The sequence below is a fragment of the Oratosquilla oratoria genome, chromosome 12 (assembly GCF_046742065.1).
Source record: "Oratosquilla oratoria isolate Oo_2021 chromosome 12, ASM4674206v1, whole genome shotgun sequence".
NCBI classification, from domain to species: domain Eukaryota; kingdom Metazoa; phylum Arthropoda; class Malacostraca; order Stomatopoda; family Squillidae; genus Oratosquilla; species Oratosquilla oratoria.
In genome coordinates this window covers 58,322,098-58,344,674 of record NC_134788.1, presented here as the reverse complement: position 1 = coordinate 58,344,674, position 22,577 = coordinate 58,322,098, and the positions used below count along the sequence as shown (strand labels likewise).

Below are 22,577 nucleotides of genomic sequence, written 5' to 3'. Positions count from 1 at the left end.
GCTCACAGCACCAAAACAAAAACAAGCCACTTGACCTGTACATGAGGTATATGGAAAATTCCAGATTTTTTGGCAAAAAATGGGGGGGTCAACCTTTACACGAGATCGACCTATAGATGAGTATATACGGTATGTTATCTTTAATCAAGTCAGTAATAATAAACAAATCATATTGACTGATGGCAGAAAAATAAAATTGTCATTAATGATTCACATGATTCCAAACTGTCCACTTCATAATCAAAATGTGTAATGAAATCATCAATATTTTTAAATTCATCATTATTATTTTGATAATCTAAGATATTTTCATTTTCAAGATTATAATCAAAATTCATTATATGATCAATTAATTGTTGACACTCATTTTCAACAGGGTTTACCTGTTCTATAAAATTGACAGACTGCACTGTACTTTGGGGTGTTATCATGGGATTCATCTGGCATTTCTGAAATCTTTAGATAATTAGAAAAAGGAGTCAGAGCATTCTTACAATTAGAATTTTCAGCACATATAGAAAGATTATTATATTGCCAGATTTTTCATAGAAGTTTTAAATTGTTGAGCATTGGGTGTGTAATTATTACCTCCTGCTTTTCTAACGCAGCTAAAAAAGTTTTCAAGACAATCTTGATTGATGCGTCGAGTTAGTAAATAATTGAATTTGCAATTTTCAGATACATCTTCCTATTTGGTATTTGTCTATGTGTTCCTATTATTTGCCAAGATCTTATCCACTCTTTAATACTTTTAAGGAATTGGATATTACTGCTGTCTTTGCTGATGGCACATTTCCTATCTCTATAATGATTTATTGAACTAGAATTAAAAACGTCAAACAAATCATTCATATTATTTATGAATGTTGACGTTGCTACAGCTTCTTTAGGTAAAAACCCAAAAGTGGCATATATATAAATGCCACATGCAACCGTTCTGCTAAAAAGCTGAGAAGCATAGCACACTCTCATTTTCTCAAATGAGTTGCTTATTAGATGATGGTCTGTAAGTTTAGGTGCTATCCTACAGTCAGAAGGATGAGTTTTGTCCATTTTGTAAAAACCTGAAATGTGTGGAGAATATTATGACTTCCGACAGATTTCCCATCTCTTTTAATACGTAATGCTGACGGTGTAAGTTAATCTAAGTGACCGTCCCACTGAGTTAATACTGAAATACTCTGTGTGAACTTGTATACAACTTTCAACACTACAAAACTACGCACCTGTGAACGGTAGGGAACTCATCGAACCCTGAAACATACAATGGCATCATGTATCTTTATGAATATATTATTATTTCAATTATTCATATTGGTTTGAATATTTCATGTAACTCAATTTATGACTTAACGTGGCCTTGGGGCCACTTGGAATTCTTTCTCGTCTTTGTTCTGGTTAATGACGGTGATGTGCGCAATGAACTTCAGGCGCAGCATGGAGGGTGAGTATGGGAATGGGAAAGGATAAAGGTATGTTGAGGGGAATGGTTCTCTCACAGAATCCCCTCACTGGTTTAAGACACGCTTCGTCGTATATGCACTTCACACATGATATATATGAGGTCTGTGATTGGGGTGAATTCATATCATCCCCTAGTCATGAATCACTAACACTTTGGTCAATTACATTTCTTGTCTTGGACTTGTCTTGTCCTCAACTAGTACTCAACTTCTATTCAACTACTACCCAACTGCGTATATGGGGGCGAGAGGGGCCTCTCTTGGTCCCGAACACCTAGTGACCTTTGACCTCTCATTGCCAAGGGTCTATGGGAAGTACAACTTCACCTTAACTGAAGTGAAAATGTTGCACGATACATATATGATCCCCATACATAGGAACTATGGATGGGTAATGCACCAGAACCAATACTCAAGACAGAGAAGACACCAAGTGGTAAATAATATGATTAATAATGAAAATGACGTATTGGTAACTCGACATTCCTGAGAGGGGTTAGAACAACCGGCTTGTGGTAACTAAGGGGTGTCGAGTCCTTACATAATGTTTTATATAATGTTTTCGTATATAGAAACAAAAATGATAGGCCACTCTATCTAAATGGAAAAAGTTAGACAGTATAACTTGTTATGCATGTTTTCATAAACTAAGTTTCTAGAATACAAATTTCATACAGCTTGATATGCTTAATTGCTGTATTTCAATCTTAATCCTAATTCTACAGCTATCAATTCACTAGATTAACTGAGGCCGTAACCACAGATGTCTATATTAATATGAAATAATAGTCTATTTACTCTAAAAAATGCATCTGTTGGGATTTATTCCCGACAAAATGTACCTGTTAATTGTGAATTTATGTCATTATACTGCATATGCCAATGTCAGCACCAGACAATCTACATGATCCACATTATATGCCAATCAGCAGCATTTTCTTTAATACTTTTGCATCTTTCACATTAACAGCTCATTATGAAGAAAATTTGTGGAATGTGAAATACTCTAATTAGAATATGTCCTACAGGTTGATGGGGGCTACATCTCCAATACCCCCATGACACATTGCATCCAACTCACATTCACGTAAGAGAGCATGTGGAATAAATCTAAAACTGAGTTATAACTTCATTCATATATGTTTATTAAATACTACTAAGTGATCTTATAAGAGATGACTTTATCTTCCTTAGACTGCGTCCAAAACTCCAACAATATCTCTCTAACTGAGAGGAGTGTTGATGGGTGTATGCCACCCCCCAGCACCTACCAGAACAATTTCTATTCTTATCACATGATCACATTTATGCCAAGAGTGTGAAACAGGTCTATAAAACATCTATATAACTGGGACTCAATTGTGGTACTAATATCTGTTGTTACAATTTGACATATGTTGCTAATTTGTTTATGATTTACAGACCATCAGTTCATCCAATGAACTTGACAAGATTTCCATTTCAATTTGCTGGTGATGCAAAGTACTTGTAGTATCCAAGTGCTGGTCAATATCTGTAAAATAATATATGTGATGTTTTGTACTGTTATAAACAGATAATGTATGTAAGGTATCTATGCTCAGAATTTAATTTGTAATTTCAAGTTGAAATATGTCTTGTGCACATACAAAAATTAGCTAATGACAATGAAAGAATATTCTAAATAATGTTCAACTTTAAAGTAATACAGAAATATATAATATATAGAGACAAGCAATGTTTTGTTTCAAATGCAATGTGGTAATAAGATAAAGTAATTTCAATTAATCTCAGAACTGTACTATATTATTTTCACATTGATCAAGCACTTACCTGCATCCATACTGGTTATTACTGGCTCATCTGGGTGTGCTGGATCTGATAGATAATAGAATGCATAATGAAAATCATTACTTCTTACCAAACAATGTTAATCATTGTAATCTTATGATAATGTATATTATATAAAACTGCATTGACTCACCAGGCAAATTTTGATCTGGGTATGCACTGGGGCACAAACGGGTTGATGATGCATACTGCCATTGAGAAAAATTATGGCTACATATCCTTTGACTTTTATTTAATTGTGTAGGTGTTTTCTTCCTTAATGTTGATATACCGGTTACTTGTATCCACTTTGAACATCTATCAAAAAGAAGAGAATGTTGATTTACATTTTTACTTAATCAATAAAATGACACTTATATGTCTATTATACTTAATGTTGGCAGTATAATATACACTTACCTTTGTGGTTCTTTAGGAAACCGATGGTACATGAATTCAGGATGAGAACTTTTGGACCGTTTGCAATTAACACAGGGATTACCGTCTCGCACCATGATTGGTTTGAACTAACCATGTGTTCCAAGTGACAGATGGCTCAAATGTAAACATGCAGACGATTAAAAAAAACCGCTAATTCTTTCCGAATGAAGCACAGCAATCTCTAGCGTTGATTGAAGTAACTAAACTCATGAGTAATCAGTTAGGCTATTTACACACCTTTCTGGTGCCTTCCTGTCTTTCGTAAATAGTCTTTGCATTTCTCACAGAAAATACAAATATGAAATGAAAATATAGATATAAAATACAAATGTATATATGAAATAAATAACTATGAACTATGAAATATGATCTATAAAGATAATAGATATAAAATATAAAACAACAGAAAATGTGAATAGAAAAATAGAGAAGATGTATAAAAGAAATTAAACCTTCACCTTGTATGTTTACATATGACGTCATAGCCCGTCAAGCCTTAAGTTGCACTCCTTCAGCTATTTAAAGCGCTTGTTTTCGTAGCTGTGATTTAAACTGGTTAAACAAGTGTGTCTTCTTGAATTCGTAAGTGCAGCGATATGGGGGTAAGATAGCTTAGTTCATGCGTAGTATGTTCGCATTTGCCACTCTTCAATTTTCATTTGGCATTCTGAGCAAGGGTAGGTACGGCGCAATTTTTTTTTAACTCTTAAAAGATTGTTTGCATATGAAAGACAATTTCATTAGAAACAAAATACTTTTTAATTTTTTTTAATAGCTTGAAAAATAAGGGAGATGCTGTTTTTTTTTTATTTATTTTTTTATCACGAATTTTTGGCTAGACCAGGGGCTCCCAAACTTTTCAGCTCATCGACCCCCTAGTAAAGTTTAAAATTTTCTATAGACCCCCAAGCTATTAATTCACGATTTATGTCAGTTTATTATTATTATTGGTGTTATTGTTATTAATGCTATTATTATTATTATTATCATAGTTATTATCATTATTATTATTATTATTTTAGTTATCAATAGTGTTATTATCATCATTATGATTATCATTTTTGTTGTTGAAATATTGGTTTTAATTCTTAATTGTAGTTCTTGATTGGTCTCATAAATCACTTATGGTAATTCCAAAGTACCATAGTCACAATTTTCGTGTTTGTGGATTTTACTTATTCTATTTTTTTATTTTTTTATTTTGATCCATTATGAAAGGACCAAATGGCAACATTCATCAAGGCGACGGCGTTCTAATAATTATAATACAGATACTTTCACATATACATAAACATAAGTGTTTTAAGATAAATATTCATAATTTACCAATAGCTTGAAGAGTGATATTATATATTTTGTACTATATAACTGTAAGTGATATTTAAGCCAATAATATTACACAAGCTTGTCATCTTGATGTTCATTCACAATGTGGTTGTGTGTATGTGAGATTCTTCCTACATGCACAGAATGGGAAGGATTTTCAACTCGGTTTAGATATTGGTTGGTTGATTATTCTCACTCTTTCAGTACAGGAAGAGAACAGGATCATTTCATACCAACCATTTAATTTTAAAGACTGCCTTTCGATCCCATAGTAATTTACTGACCCCTTTTGACCCCCTAGCAATCTACTGACCCCCTTTTGACCCCCTAGCAATCTACTGACCCCCTTTTGACCCCCTAGCAATCTACTGACCCCCTTTTGACCCCTTGGATGGTCTCATCGACCCCTGCGGGTTGATATCGACCACTTTGGGAACCCCTGGGCTAGACTATACTATACTATAACAAAAGGTTAGAATGAAGGGTGGTGATTTGTAAACTTTTTGGTAAAGAAGTTCACATAAACTCTTAACCACTGGTCCAATTTTATTGAAATTTGGAATACTTGGGTTTTATGGGTCAACAAATCACCAGAGCATGTCAAAAACAATGTGGAGCATCTCCATCATACCAAATTTGCCTTTTCATGATGGGTACTTGCACAAAAATTACCCCTTGAATTATTGTTGCATATGAAAGACAGTTTCATTAGAAACAAAATACTTTTTAATTTTCTTAAATACATACATACATACACCAAGGTTTTCCCCCTTTCAAGGGAGGTAGACAAAAAGAAAAAGGCAGAAAATCATTCCCACCCATTCCATCCCTAAATACACTCCACTCCCCTCCACCTTCCTTCTTATCTGAGCACCTCCTGGATGATGGGTCATCCCTGCACCCTGTCCACTGCCCTGGGTCAGAAGCAGTGTCGCAAGGCACAGCACATCCACACCAAGGCTCGCTTCATTAAATCAGCGACCCCCCCTCTCCGTCCCCCCATGCATAAAAGGAGAAGACGGGGAGATATCCCTTCAGGCTGCGTTAAATTTTGCTCACACATACTACCTCACCCCCATTCCCCCACCCATTCCACCTCATGCAACATCATCCAAATACAACCATTCTCTATTAAGGGAGACACAAGTTTTTGAATGATTTTTTTTTTTTTTTTTTTTTTTTTCACACCGAATTGTTTGCAAGACTTTACCATAAAAAAAGGTTAGAATTAAGGGTGGTAATTTGTGAAGATTTTGGTAAAGAAATACACATAAACTCTAAACCACTGGTCCAATTTTATTCAGATTTGGAATACTTGGGCTCTATGGGTCAACAAATGACATGAGCATGTCAAAAACAATGTGGAACATCTCCATCATACCAAATTTGCCTTTTCATGGCAACTATTAAGTTGTCAATGTAGAGATGATCATCAGTACAATCCAAACCCCTATCCCAATTGACATGCAACTTAGCATGTGAAGGTTTATGGGTTAACAAATCATCTGAGCATGTCAAAACAATGCAGGGCCTTCATTTTATACCATTCTGACTAACACCTATCATGTTGCCATGGCAACTTTTGTCAATTCAGAGATAATCATCCATAAGATCCAAACCCCAGGCCCAATTGACATACAACTTGGTATGTGAAGGTTTTATGGGTCAAGAAATCATCTGAGCATGTCAGAAACAATGTAGGACCTTCCTTTTATACTATGCTTACTAACACCTTTCATGTTGTCATGGCAGCTATCGTCAGTTTAGAGATAATCATCAGTAAAATCCAAACCCCTGGCCCAATTGACATGCAACTTGGCATATGAAAGTTTTATGGGTCAACAAATCACCTGAGCTTGTCAAAAACAATGCAGGACCTTCCTCTTATACAATTGTTACTAACACCTATCTTGTAACATGTTCCATCAATGTAATGTATGTGCACTGTAATGTATATGTAGCTAAAAGAACTCTATTATCACATTTAAAAGTGCCTATATAGGTGCCTTAGCCCTTACCCTTAGATTACCTCTCATTACACTAACCGGTCAGTACTGCAACTATCCTAAGACTTACGGTACCTTAAATTTACTTTGAAATTGGTGAGTTATTTTTTACACCAATTACTCAAATAGAAAAATTGATAAAGTCTTTTTACTTTCAAAGGAGTTATTTTGTTTAATCATGTTATCTATAATCATGATAATCTGAATAAACAGCCTTATTTCGACAGCTCATGTCTATCATCATCATCATGAAACCCAGAAGAAAATTCAAGTCTTTTCTCTAGACCTCTACTAGTCTTGAGACTTCTCATGGTCATGGACATGGTCCATGACATGGAATACTGACCATATTATTTAATAGTTATTTCATATACTTGCAGTCATAGCCATAGCTGGCTATGTAATAGGCATAGCATAGCTTGTCCAACATCTTAAAATTCATACCACAACAATGTAAGTATTATTTGTGAACAACACCCTCTATGACTACTATGTGAAGTATCTCTGACATATCATGTTTTAACAAACATTACTAAGTATCGGAGAACATGCCTACATGTTATGCATTAAGACACAGCTGTCGCATTACCAACAATCTTACAGTTGCTCATTTCTGGGAGAAAACTGGCTAGAAAATAGGAATATTACATCGAAATATTCATATATAGGTACTTTATTTTTTAGATTTTTACTCGGAAAACTAATTTGCAACGGCTAATAGCCAAATTTGCATTTAAATTTGTGATTTTTTTTCTTTTTTTTTTTAACTGGGTATACACCTGCAGAACAAGAAGACAATTTGATAATCCTGCGCAAGTGCTGAATGCTACAAGCATTCAAACTGATGCATACCCATTCAAACGGGCCGCAAAAGATGGTGGTGTAAACATTACATTCGCAATGGTAGCGCCACCCACAGGTACACACATACCTAGTAAGGGTAGTGTGGATATTTATGAAAATGTTTGCCAGTCTCACAGCGTCAATTACCTTTAGAACCATTGGCTAGCTCGTATCATTCTGATGTATTCTGAACCACAGATATAAGTCCTACAAACTAATAGTAATGTCAGTAGCTATTAGAAAAAAAAAAAGAGAGAGATGGTAGAACATCTTTATATTTACCAAGGGGCTAGAAAAGATTAGGCCAGGTCTCACATTTGCAATTCTTACCTCTATCATTGGCTCTCTTATCATTGAGTATTTTGAACCCCATTTATGAGTAGTGCAAATTAATAGTTATTTTTCCAGCAATTTTTAGAAATTTGAGACAAGCAAACACTTTTATATGTCATGAAGATGTTTGCTGGTCTGGCAGCTGCAATTTTGACCAATACAATCACTGGCTAGCTCTTAATATTCTGAGTATTATGTGCCCCATGTGTAAGTACCTCAAATTAACATCAACATTGGTAGTGATTTACAAAATAAATGAGACTGGCAAGACTCTTTGTTTATCAACATATGCATCCTGTTTGTCTACATTCTTATTGGGGATGGAGCTCCATCTTGTCTTCCAGAGTACAAAGATCAAGAATTTATGAAGTTCACTCTAAATTTGATATGCACTGGTTGTGATATTCTTGGGAGTGAAAATTTCTTAATATTCACTTACATAATCTTGCATAGATACTGGATGCAGGTCATATGACCTGAATGTCCTGATCACTTTCAGCTTGTTGGTATCATATTGGGACGGGAGCTATGTTTATCAAATTACCAAAATGATATATTAGGGTAAATTCACTTGGTGGTAACAATTGAAAATGGAGGATGGTGAAGATAGACAGAAATATGGTGAACCAATGAAGAGAGGACTAGATGTAAGCAGGGTTGCATCACCATTAGGTGTCATTCCAAAAAAGAGTTGCAACATGGAAATCCTTCAGAGGAATCAAAGGTACAAAAATATTGCATTTTCAGGGTTTACAACAGAAAGTGCAATACTAGGTAAAGGTATAGATTTGGAAAGGGAAACAAGGTATAGAAATATTCTATGAAATCAAGAGATTCCATAACTTACTCTCTTACTCTGCTGGTTGTCAGGCCGGACAGCCCTTCACCGCTTTCGCTATGCCTCTCCAGATGGTTCTATCCTCTGCCACCCTGTCCACATCCTTTCTCACTCCATCCATCCATCTATACCTTGGTCTCCCTAATGGTTGTCTGCCCTCTATTCCTCCTTCCATCACCTTCCTTGGTAGTCTGTCTGCCTCCATTCGGAGGCAGTGTCCATCCCACCTTGCTCTTCTCCGTATTTCATCCTGAATGTATGGTCCGGTCTGATCTCTAATTTCCCTATTATGTCTTTGTCTCCATTTCCCTTTTTCCTTCATCATATACTGGGCCGAGGATTCTTCTCAGGATATTGTCTTAAAAAACTACCAGTCTTTTCTCCCTTTCTTTTGTCAGTGTCCATGTCTCGCATCCATACAGGACTGGTTTTATTACAATGTTATATGTTTTCATCTTGGTTCTACTGATGGTCCGACTCTTCATTACAGGTGCCAGGGCATGGTAACATCTGTCTCCTACAGCTATTCAATCGTTTATTTCTATGTCCAGTTCATTTCTCTCACTGACAGTGGATCCCAGGTACTTGAACTTATCAACTTTCTTCACACTTAGTGATCCAACTTACTCTTCTGCTGGTGTGTAATTGCCATTTCTACTTAGTTTCATAATTTCTTTTTTCTGCTCATATCATTTTAGGCCTATTTGTTCTGCTGTTCTCCGGAGTACTGTAAAGATCTTGTTAATTTCCTCCACAGTCTCAGCCACCACATCGACATCATTGGTGTAAGCAAGGTGGGTTATCTGACCATTGGATAACTTAGCTCCACCAGGATGGTTGGTAATCTGCCTGACTGCTTTCTCCAGTGCAAGATTGAATAATAAAGGTGACAGCATACATCCCTGCCTAAGGCCACTGTGTATATTGAAATTCTATCTTTCCTTCCAACTCTTACTGTACATCTGCTTCCTATGTAGCACATTTTAATGAGGGATATTAATTTAGCTGGAATATTTAGTTCTGCCATTATGTGCCACATTGATGGTCTGTATTTACTTAGTTGTATTATACAGAAAGGGAGCTATGCTCGTGGTGACCCATCTTTGTATCTCTCAGCATCAAGTTTTTTTTTTTAAATCTTGAATAGTATTTGTACACACTGCTTCTTTGTCTAATTTGTTGCAAGTATCTATCACTCTGTGTGGGAAGCCATTTTTTTCTTTTTTTTTTCAGATCTCTTCTGTAACTATCTTTTTAGAGTTTCTTTTCGTGTCCTCTTGTTTTTCCATTGTCCCATTTCAATGAATCATTCTTATCTAAGATTTCCATTCCTTTCATAATTCTGTAGATAGTGCACACTATCATAATGCTTGTTTGAAATCTACAAATAGCTGATATAGGGTCCTACCATATTCATAATATTTCTCCATTAGTTGCCAGACTGTGTGAATATGATCTGCAGTTGATCTGTTTCACCAAAATCCATACTAATATTCCCCCAACTCCTGTTCTGTGTATGATTTAAGCCACTTCATTAGAATTTTTGTGTATACTTTGTATAACACACATAGTAGGCTTATTCCCCTATAACTTATAACATAATAATATGTTGGAAGACACAAGGCATGTATTAAATGAAATACTGAAAGGAGGAAACTTAGTAATTATGAGTGACTAGCTCTAAGGATATATGTTGGGAGATGACAGTGAAGGGTGGAGAGGACCTTTGGGGAAATATACTACTGGACATGACCATTGAATAGACAGTGACTCACTGGGTAAAAGAGAACACCAGATATAGAAATAATGAGGAACTGTTGAGACTAGAATTAACATTTACATCAGAGCCTGAAATTGTGGATAAAATGTACAAGAAGACCAATTGGGAAGAGAGACCACATACTAATTGAATTTGAACTAAAAGAGGAAATTCATTTGGGAAGAAATGAGAAACACAAAAAAGGAAGGCTAATGTACAACTAGACAGAATTTGGGAAACTCAGAAAATTCTTTCAAAAAGTAAATCGGGAAAACTTCTTCAATGAAGATAAACAGATGGAAGAGAAATGGACAATATTGAAAGAAATCTATAATGGAGTGGATAAATACGTACCAGAACAAAAACAGGAAAAGGTGTACATTAAATTCTGGTACAACAAAAAATGTAGTGAGGCAAAAGACAGAAGAGACAAAGCTTGGAAAAGGTGGAAAAAATGGGTAAGTGGCAAATATTGATCAAACTAAGAAATGAAATAATTGTGTCAACAACAATGTATGGGGCAGAGACATGGAACATAAGAGAGGAAGAGAGGAGTTTGAATGTGTTTTGAGATGAGGCACCTGAGAAGTATGTTAGGGGTTACTAGGGGTGCGTATGTGTGTAATTCGGGAATAATATTCCCACGGGCTTTTAGGGTGATCCCGTTTGGAGGGTAATTCAACGTATGAGAGTGTGTGGCTTTGGCCACGTCCACTCATACATTCACTATATGTGCACACTTATATATGTATGCACATCGCAGTGAATGCACCCTTCTTTACATGAACGGTGTGTGCAATACATTATACATGGAACATATCAATTATATTTGATTTAAAGGGGGGACTGACACTCCACCAGCCGACGCAGTTCATATTGACTTAGGTGGCTGCATAGGCGACACACAAGACCCTCAGATGTTGTCGGGGTCCCTCTCCTCAGAAAAGCAGTTGCGGGGCAATGCTGGAGGTAATGTTTGAGGGTGGCTTCAGGGTGGCGGCAATGTTAACATCTTTCTTCTATCGTGGGGTTGGTCTTTATTTGCCAGAAACAACGGTCCTCCAGCCACAGAAGGAAGAGCAGAGTTTCAAGTTCTCTCGGTGTGGAGGGAGGAAGTACAAGGGGCTCGTAGTCTGTGACTGCCCTGTACCACCTCGCCCTCTCTGATACCCCTGCCTCCAGTCTGTGCTGAAGGAACCGTTGTACCTGGTGAAGAGCCCTGGTGCGTATGCACAACTGATTTCTGCTGAGAGGGACAACAACATCGACTTCGGGTCTTTGGCACACACCGCTTCTGCTGTGGCGTCGGCTAGCTCATTTCCTGGGACGCCCACATGGCTCGGCACCCAGTTGAGCATAACACTCCTGCCTTGCTGGTGTAGCTTTAGCAGGAGTGCTAGGATGGAGAACATAAGAATAAAGGAGACTGCAAAAGACCATAAGGCCTACACTAGGCAATTCCGTATCCATCACCACCTGTCATCCTCATCCATAAAGTTGTCTAAATCGTTTTTTAAAATAACTGATAGTTTCAGCGCTTACTACATGGTTACCAAGTTTATTCCATTCATCGATCATCCTAATAGTAAACCAATTCTTGCCTATTTCCTTCTTAAATCAGTAGGCGTACATTGTTGCTGGGCTGCGTTGAATGTAAGCTGCCTAGCAGAGACTGTGAGTCTGTGTGGATCACCACAGGACCAGCTTGAGATATTAGGGCCTGCTCTAATGCTCCTTGGACTGCTATGGCCTCAGCTTGGATAGTGGAAGTTACAAGGCGGGGGGTGCTGATTTAATGAAGTGGCCTTGCTGTGGATGCGCTGTCTTGTGGCTGCTTTTGACCCAGGGCAGTGGGCGAGATGCAGGGGTGACCTGTCATCCAGGAGGTGCCAAGATAAGAGGGAGGGAAGATGGTGGAGAGGAGTGGAGTGTGTTAGGGATGGAATGGGAGTGGTTTTTATGCCTTTGTTTTTTGGCTACCTCCCTTGTAAGGGGGAAAAAGGCTTTGGTATATGTATGTGCGGCTTCAGATCAAACAGAGGCGTGATAGATCTAATTTTCACAATAGAAATGATAATGGACAAGAGTTGGGAATGGGCAAAGGACTTGTACATAGTTTTTATTGATCTAGAGAAAGCCTTTGATACTGTCCCAAAAGTTAAACTCTGGGAGGCTCTGAGAGATCCAGTTTATAGCAGGGTTGTGGAGTCGGGGTCGAAGAGAGTCGGAGGTTTTAGCTGGAGTCGGAGTTGGAGTCGGATTTCTAAGAGTACTAGGAGTCGGAGTCGGAATTTTTTATCCGACTCCAACTCCTTAAATCCAATAAGATGATTTTTTTAACATAGTTTCCCTGTTTGGTTTTACCAGTTGCACAATTTAGCAGTTTTTGTATGGTTTTGCTTTTATTTTTGGAGGCAATAGTGAGTGTGTGCTGTGTATATGTACACTAAGTGGTCTCTCCATATGGAAACAAAAAACAATCCATCAATGATAAAAAAAAAAAAAGAAAAATACACAATACTGACAAGCTATCATTGTCAGTCTGGGTAAAAGTGTTTGTGGTCATGTATTTGTAGTTGTTTCCTGTAAGGAGAGTGAAACTATATATATACTGTATATATATATATATATATATATATATATATATATATATATGTATATTTACACATATATATGATATTTTGTACTATACTGCAATGCTTCTACTTAAACATAAACATCAATTCGTGCTGCCACCATGTGATGGCATTGCGTGCTACTAGTATTAACTAATGTAATCAAACAACAGCTGCAGATTCTGCCTGAAGCAGTGTCTCCCAGTGAATTTTCTTTTCCTTCATTTTCGGTAGTTTTATCTCATTTTCCTTTAATAGAAATATGCTGGATTATGATAGAGCTACTTCAGAATATGAAAATCATACATTTATCAAAGAAATTTAGTGGTTTGAAATATACGAAATAGAAACGGGCTACTGATCATGGATACTAGTGAATACAATAGGCCTACAAGTGAAGCAATGAAAAATAGAAATCAGAGTAAAGAAAATCACGAACCATTCTAATCTAATTTAAAACTAATTATGTCATAAAGACAATTGCAAATTAGGCCTAAGTGTACCAGATATTTATGCTTTAACCCATAACCTTAATTGTATCTATATACAAAAGGCTTTTCCCCCCTTATCGGGGAGGTAGCCAAGTCAAAAGTCATAAACCCACTCCCACCCATCATCCCTTCCACCCTCACATCTTAGCTCCTCATGGACGACGGGTCATCCCTGCATCCCGCCAACCACCCTGGGTCAGAAGCAATGCAGCAAGACACAGCACATCCACAGCAAGGCCGCTTCACTTAATTGGCGACCCCCCCTCTCCGTCCCCTCACATAGAAAATGGAGGCCAGGGAGAAGTCCCTTAGGGCTGCGTCAAAGTATCATTCACACTTTCCCACTCCCCAAATCCCCCCATCCCTTCCCTTTCTTTTCATGATAGTATCATCTAAACACAGCCCTTCTCCACTCATCCTTATCTTCTGCCACCTCCCTTCCCTGCTCCACAGACATTCCCCTCTTGCTCAACTTCCCTGTCACCCCATCCATCCATCTCATCCTCGGTCATCCTCTCAAATTCACTCCCTCCATCTCTGCCTTCCACACCCCTTTCACCAGTCTTCCTTCATCCATTCTTTCCATGTGTCCAAACCATCCTAATAGTCTTTCATCAGCCCTCTCAGCCAACTCCTTTTCCACCCCAGCTCTCCTTCTCACTTCCTTGTTTCTCACTCTATCCAGCCTTGTAACCCTCACCATACTTCTCAGACATTTCATTTCAAACACATTTAAACTCTTCCTCTCTTCCTCTCTCAAATTCCATGTCTCTGCCCCACACAGCACTGTCGGCATAATCACCCCTTCATACAATCTCCTCTTTGCATTAATTCCCAAATGTCTATTTCTCATTACTTTTTTAAATCCCCCAAGGCATTTATTTGCTTCTCTCAATCTACAGCTTACCTCTACCTCCACTCCTCCCTTTGCAGCCACATATGACCCCAAGTACCTAAAACTATCCACTTCCTCCAGCCTCTCCCCTTTAAGACTTACTTCCAACTCTCCAGCATCCTCTCCTCTTGTACACCTCATCACCTTACTTTTACCCACATTCACCTTCAACTTTCTCCTATCACACACCCTCCCAAACTCAGTCACTAATTCTCCCAATGCCTCCTCTGACCCTGCCACAAGTGCAGTGTCATCAGCAAACAACAACTGACTTACCTCACACTTTTCTCCATTTTCCGCAACCAACTCCAGTACCCTGCCCATTACTCTTGCATTTACCTCATGTACCACCCCATCCATATACACATTGAACAACCATGGCGACATGACACATCCCTGACATAGTCCCACCTTTACCTCAAACCATTCACTCTCTCCATTTCCGATTCGAACACAGGCTCTACTACTCTCATAAAAACTCTTGACTGCTCTTAACAGCTTTCCCCAAGTACCTGTCTACCCTATCATAAGCCTTTTCCAAATCCATAAAGGCCCAAAAGACATCCTTACCCTTTCCTAAAGCTTTCTCATAAATCTGTCTTATTACAAAAATCTGATCCACACAGCCCCTACCTCTCCTAAACCCACACTGCTCCTCACCAATTACTTCCTCTGTTCCTCTCCTAATTCTCTCAATTATAACCCTCCCATACGCCTTCCCAACTACACTCAACAAACCGTTCCCTCTGAAACTACTACATTCACACTTTTCCTTTGAAAAGCAGAACTATACATGCACTCCTCCAGTCCTCTGGTACTCTACCCTCCCTTAGACACACAATAAACAACCTCACTAACCAGTCTACTATTACTTTACCTCCCTTCTTCAGACACTCCGCATGACAACCATCTAACCCAGGTGCCTTACCTGCTCTCATCATTTTAATCGCTACTTCTACCTCATCTTTTCTTATTTTTCCCTCATTTTCCTCACCCATCACTGTCATTTTCTTTGTGCCTCCCACTGCTATCATCATTCCCTTCCTATCCTCCTCTACATTCAACAGTTCCCTAAAATATTCTGCCCATCTTCCCCTTATCGCTTCCTCTTCCATTATCATCTTTTCATCTTTGCCTTTTACCTTTTCTTCCCTACTTGAATCAACTTCCCTTCCTCTTTTAATCTTTTAATAATAGTAAAAAGAAAATATTTAGGCCAAATCTTGTACATTGTGTAATGTGACCTTGGTAAAGACAAATATTGATATACCGGTATACGGAATAGTCTGTAAAACCCTACTATTGATAGTAGCCTATTGAGTGACTACCGGACCTTAAATATTACCTACAAGATATACAGTTTGCATGATTTGGCCATGTTTTTTTTGGAGGAATTGGTAAACAATTAGAATTGGATGCAAGAACAATTTAGATTACTTTGCCAAAGTTTCCTACTTTTCCCAGTGATGTAGCCTAGGCCAATTGTAAGGTCCTACCTGTTGTATGATAAATGCTGATTATGAGATAGGCTAAACTAGCCTCTCAGTTTGTTGGCCTAGGCAATCTCCATAGGCTAACCTAGCGAATCATTAGCAGTTTGTATTATTTTTAAAATTTTGATGAAGAGGGTGTATATATAGTATATATACAGTGTATATATATATATATATATATATATATATATATACAGATAAAACCTATTTCTTTTGGTACATGTTGATTATCGGGTTCTTTAAAAAAAATGAAAATGAAAAAGATAAATAAAGAAAATAAAAAATAAAACTAATGCAATAATAAAAAAAAAGATTATTCTATTTTTTTTAAAGAAAAGAAAAGAAAAAGATAATCCCAAAATAACCTTATAATCCGCATTTACCTTTCTTTTAACCATAAATCATAGTCAAAATTGTTTTTCCTAGACTATAGGCTACCTCTATTCATAAGGGTAGTCTAGGACTCTAACCTATATTTCTCATAGGCTAGTCTAACCACCCATTTTCATCACATTAAGATGATATCAGTTTACCCTACTTATATAAAGTGCAAACTACCATTTTTTTTTTTTTTTTTTTTTGCAAATTTCAATTGAGTAGTCTATAAATTGCATAATTATGAATAAAGCCTATTTCACCTAGTTATTAATGTAATAATACGGGTGTATTCAAGGTACAGTACATATATTTTGTTATATTCTTGAAAGCTTTGTCTGAATTTTTACCATTACAGTAATTGGCAAGCCAACAATAGCTGTAAAATACTGTCTATAGATGTGCACTTTGAAATGATTTGTTGCTATTGTGCAAATAGAAAGCAGTAGGTCTCATTATTCCAAGTTTAAAAAATCTAAAAAAAAATTCATGTTTCGTGTTGAGAAAATTTAATAATTGTCCAGTATAGAATATTTTTATAGCTAGTTACAGGATATGTACCATTTATAGAAGTTTCCAGAATGTAGTTTGTATTAATGTTTCATTCATTCTATATTATGGGAGTTATAGCCAGTGGAATGTATTTCTGATAGATATAATTATTAATTCAAATTCCAGAATAATTTGTCAACTGTCAAGTGACAGAGATGATTTTTATCTTTAACTAATTTAAACTAGCTACTTTACCTTTGTTGACAGTCTAATTAATTCAAATTATGTTAACATCTAGAACTCCATCATGTACACATGTACATGACAGTGTAGACAGTAGTATATATCCACTACGTATGCACTATGCACGTACGTCTTCATGTATGTAAAACTCAATGGAAGTGTTTTTGTGTGGTTTACTGTTTTGTAGGAGCTATGTCATGCTGGAATAATGGCCTGAGATAAACTTTGACCAGTCTCAGAGGCCAGATAGGAATGACATTAGAGCATATGTCACAGCATTTGATGATGACTTGCAAAGGTGAGGAACAACAGCAGCTATGAACAGTGTGCACAGGGGAAGGTTCTCTCTCCCTGAACTGATTCCTGGTTTTTATGATAACATGGTGAAATTAATTCCACAGTAAGTACTAGGTAGGGCTTCCTCCATTAACTTTTCCTCATCATGATTTGTCACATTTTCCCCTAATATTGTGATAGAAGGTTTATGAGATTGGACAAATGAAATAACAGATGATTTTTTTTGGGGGGGAGGGGAGGGGCACAAAGGAAAAAGAAAATATATAGCTTGAAGTGGCAACTCTGCCATGACAGATTTGAAAGTGCTCATAAGCTGGTAGATGATCATGAGCATAAATAATACCATTATATATTTAATATATATATGTTTATATGAATGTACGTGCTTGTGTGCATATATATATATAAAGCTGGTTGAGTGTGTATGTGAGTATATTTATCATACAAGTGAATGTTTCACATAAAAAATATTATACAGTACATGAATTTTTTTTATAAAATGCTTGCTGAATAGGTGTGGGAAGCTGGTATATGGATCTGCAGAATAGATTTCCACATAGGAGTCAAGGAGTTAAGAAGTCGGGAGTCAGAGTCAGAGGAATCAAAGGAGTCGGAGTCGGACCTTATACCATCCGACTCCGCAGCCCTGGTTTATAGAGTACCACCACCATTGATAAGAGCTATAATAAGTATGTACCAAAATTGCTCAAGTGCGGTTAGGTCTCAGGAATCCGAGAAATAGTTTAGTGTGGATTCAGGTGTGAGGCAAGGAGGGGTGCTATCCCCTATCCCGTTCATTATATGCATGGACAGAATTGTAAAACGAATAAACGAAGGGGAGGATGAAGCACTGACCTTGGCATATGCTGATGATGTGGCATTGGTCACAAGAACTGTCACGGAACTACAAGAAGTGCTTAACAAATGGAATTCTGAACTAGAAGATGCAGGCATGAAGATTAACAAGAGAAAGACTGAGGTAATGATGGTGAGCAGGCAAAAGACGAAATAGAGGTGAGATTGGGAGATGCTGTAATGGAGCTGGTAGACAACTTCAAATACTTGGGAGTGATGATAAATGAAAAATGCAGTATGGAATTTGAAATAAACAATCGAACAGCCAAGTTTTCACAAAATGTTGGGCTAATGTACCCTCTATTTAAAGAAAAACACATATCTACCAGAGTTAAAATACTTATATATAAGAGTATACTGAGACCACTACTAGTATATGGTTGTGAGTGCTGGGTGCTGACAATAAAATTAAAAAGTAGAGTACAGGCGGCTGAGATGAGAGTACTAAGCCTCATCAAGGGAGTGACACGTAGAGACAGGCTAAGGAATGATGACATAAGGGAAGAGTTGGACGTGGAAGCGATACTACATTTTATCGAAAGAGCTCAGTTAAGATGGTATGGGCATGTCATGCAAATGGAGGAAAATAGAGGACCGTTGAAATACTACAAATGGAATCCAGCTGGTAAGAGACCCGTCGGAAGGCCAAGGAAGCGATGGAAAGATGGAATACGTGAAGCAGTGGCTGCCCGAGGGGAGACGCTAGACCACGTTGAGGAGACAGAGTTGTTTGCAGACAGAGGAGAGTGGAAAGCATGACTGACAGGGGAAACCCTACCTGGTGTATGGTGAGAAAAAAGGGGAGAAAAGTTTCCCTTTCCAAATCTATACCTCTACCTAGTATTCCACTTTTGGAAACCCTGAAAATGTTATATTTTCATACCTTTGATTCCTCCTGGATGTTTCCACGTTGCAACCCTTTTTTGTGATGACACCTGATGGTGATTCAACCCTGCTTCTAGTCTTTTCTTTGTTGGTTTATTATATTTTCGTCTACCTTCATCATTCTCCATTTTATACTTTAACCACTAAGTGAATTTACTCTAATATATCATTTTGGTCACTTGATAAAGCTCCCCTATGCCAGTATGACACCACCTAGGTGTTTCCTCCAACTTATCGAAAAAAGCACTGCACTCCAGAGCTCGTTCTAGATGTCCATTCTAAACTGTAGTTTGTGTGTCTTAAACGATGTGACTTGTATAACTTATTTGAGTCAGATGAACTGAATAAATCTTCCTTGAGTTGGTTTAGATTCAGGTCTTGTGAGCCCAAACATGGTATGTTATGAAGTTGTATTGAAATATAATTGTAGCCAGCTGGGCCATTGCCCACTTCCAAATCCCATGACATGATGAAAAAGCCTAGAGCAAAATTTGAGTCATTGTGGTTGTGGGGAATGAGTATGCATGTAGCTATAGGATGATTTTCACCTCATTTCTAATGACAAAGTAGAATGGAATATATGATAGTGTTTCACCCTATTTTATGGTAGGTCATGGCATGTGCGAATGGTTGGTTTAGGTACAAACTTGAGTATGAAAGAGTTTGTGCACAAAACTTCCATTCTCCTATTAGAATATATTGCACACATTCATTCAGAGATAGATGTCACTAATATAATTACATTTTTTTTTCAGGATGAGGGTAAATATCATCACTTCTTTGGAAGAGCTATCTACAAATTCCATACTTGTCATACGATGAAAAGGACCCAGTGTGACATCTGTGGCACAATCATATCACTAATCATTTTAGATTTCATATGATGACCCACACTGGAGGGAAGCCCTTCCTGTGTGACCTGTGAAGTTGTGCCTTTTCACAAAAGGGTTCTCTTACAAAACATACGATGAGCCACACAGGAGTGAAGCCTCTCCAATATGATCTGTGTAATGTAGCTTTCTGACAAAAGAATCTCTTCAAATTTCATATGATAACCCACATTGGAGAAAAGCCATTCCAGTGTAACCTGTGAGATAAAGCTATCACACAAAAATGTCACCTTAAAAATAACTTCATGACCCACACAGAAGAGAAGCCTTTCCAGTGTGACTTGTGTGATTCAGCTTTCTCAAAAAAGGATCCTCTCATGAAGCATGCAAGGAGGCACACAAGAGAGAAGCCTTTCCAGTGTGGCCTGTGTGTTTCTGCTTTCTTGGAAAAGGGTTCTCTCACACAGTATATGAGGACCCACACAGGAGAAAAGCCTTTCCAGTGTGGCCAGTGTGATTCTACTTTCTCACGAAAGTGTTTACTCACATTCCATATGATGACCCACACAGGAGAGAAGCCTTTCCATTGTGACCTGTGTGATTCTACTTTCTCACGAAAGTGTTTACTCACACAGCATATGATGACCCATACAGGAGAGAAGCCTTTCCAGTGTGACCTGTGTGATTCTAATTTCTCACGAAAGGGTCCTCTCGCACAGCATATGATGACCCACACAGGAGAGAAGCCTTTCCAGTGTGACCTGTGTGATTCTGCTTTCTCACAAAAGGGTTCTCTCACACTGCATATGAGGACCCACACAGGAGAGAAGCCTTTCCAGTGTGACCTGTGTGATTCTGCTTTCTCACAAAAGGGTTCTCTCACACTGCATATGAGGACCCACACAGGAGAGAAGACTTTCCAGTGTGACCTGTGTGATTTTGCTTTCTCTCGAAAGGGTTCTCTCACACTGCATATGAGGACCCACACAGGAGAAAAGCCTTTCCATTGTGACCTGTGTGATTCTGCTTTCTCACGAAAATATCATCTCACACAGCATATGAGGACCCACACAGGAGAGAAGCCTTTCCAGTGTGATCTGTGTGATTCTGCTTTCTCACTAAAGAGTAATCTTACAAAGCATATGAGGACCCACACAGGAGAGAAGCCTTACCATTGTGACCTGTGTGATTCTGCTTTCTCAGTAAAGGATTCTCTCGCACAGCATATAAAGACCCACACAGGAGAGAAGCCTTTCCATTGTGACCTGTGTGATTCTTTTTTCTCACGAAAGGCTTATCTCACACAGCATATGAGGACCCACACAGGAGAGAAGCCTTTCGATTGTGACCTGTGTGAATCTGCTTTCTCAGAAAAGGGTCGTCTCACACGGCATATGAGGACCCACACAGGAGAGAAGCCCTTCAAGTGTGGCTTGTGTGAGTCTGCGTTCTCACTAAGAAGTGTTTTCACAAAACATGTGAGAACCCACACGGGAGAGAAGCCTTTCCAGTGTGGCCTGTGTGTTTCTGCTTTCTCACAAAGGGTCATCTCACACAGCATATGAGGACCCACACAGGAGAGAAGCCTTTCCAGTGTGGCCTGTGTGAATCTGCTTTCTCACAAAAGAGTGTTCTCACAAACCATATGAGGGTCCACACAGGAGAGAAGCCTTTCCATTGTGACCTGTGTGATTCTACTTTCTCACGGATGGGTGGTCTCACTAAGCATATGATGACCCACACAGGAGAGAAGCCATTCCAGTGTGACCAGTGTGATTCTGCTTTCTCACGGAAGGGTCATCTCACACGGCATATGAGGACCCACACAGGAGAGAAGCCTTTCAAGTGTGACCTTTGTGATTCTGTTTTCTCAGATAAGAGTTCTCTCACACGGCATATGAGGACCCACACCGGAGAGAAGCCTTTCAAGTGTGACCTTTGTGATTCTGTTTTCTCAGATAAGAGTTCTCTCACACGGCATATAAGGACCCACACAGAATAGAAGCCTTTTCAAGTGTGACCTTTGTGATCATGCTTTCTCACATAAGGGTGCTCTCACGAAGCATATGGTGACCCACACAGGAGAGAAGCCTTTCCAGTGTGACCTGTGTGAATCTGCTTTCTCACTAAAGGGTCATCTTACAAAGCATATGAGGACCCACACAAGAGAGAAGCCTTTCTAGTGTGACCTTTGTGATTCTGTTTTCTCACAGAAGCGTAACTATCACCAATGACATGACACCAGACAAACATATCAACAAATTAGTTGGAGAAACTTTCAATTGATC

General features: G+C 38.1%; 3 protein-coding genes across 4 annotated transcripts in view; 1 reads left to right on the top strand and 2 right to left on the bottom strand.

The window, feature by feature from the left end:
- Positions 1-22,577, bottom strand: part of LOC143031844 (uncharacterized) — a 196,848-nt gene that overhangs the window by 50,648 nt on the left and 123,623 nt on the right. The window lies entirely within an intron of this gene.
- LOC143031846 (uncharacterized) lies at positions 1,337-3,904 on the bottom strand. Its single transcript, XM_076196187.1, has 4 exons — positions 3,693-3,904; positions 3,427-3,590; positions 3,276-3,320; positions 1,337-2,976 (listed from the first exon to the last, which is right to left on the bottom strand). Exons 1-4 carry the CDS (start codon positions 3,785-3,787, stop codon positions 2,873-2,875), a joined length of 408 nt encoding a protein of 135 aa, XP_076052302.1. The 5' UTR covers positions 3,788-3,904; the 3' UTR covers positions 1,337-2,872.
- On the top strand, positions 4,179-21,999 carry LOC143031841 (uncharacterized). Of its 2 annotated transcripts, none has more exons than XM_076196179.1 (2): positions 4,179-4,295; positions 20,215-21,999. In XM_076196179.1, the coding sequence occupies exon 2, from the start codon at positions 20,595-20,597 to the stop codon at positions 21,852-21,854; it is 1,260 nt and encodes a 419-aa protein (XP_076052294.1). In that variant the 5' UTR covers positions 4,179-4,295; positions 20,215-20,594; the 3' UTR covers positions 21,855-21,999. The 2 variants fall into 2 exon arrangements, with proteins under 2 accessions (XP_076052294.1, XP_076052295.1); XM_076196180.1 differs by having other exon boundaries at positions 4,258-4,390.

Coding starts and splice junctions, on each gene's coding strand:
- LOC143031846 (XM_076196187.1), bottom strand. CDS start 3,787: ATGGTGCGAGACGGTAATCCCTGTGTTAATTGCAAACGGTCCAAAAGT. Junction 3,591..3,692: donor TTTCCTAAAGAACCACAAAG/GTAAGTGTATAT, acceptor TCTTTTTGATAG/ATGTTCAAAGTGGATACAAG. Junction 3,321..3,426: donor CCCAGATCAAAATTTGCCTG/GTGAGTCAATGC, acceptor ATTATCTATCAG/ATCCAGCACACCCAGATGAG.
- LOC143031841 (XM_076196179.1), top strand. CDS start 20,595: ATGACCCACACAGAAGAGAAGCCTTTCCAGTGTGACTTGTGTGATTCA.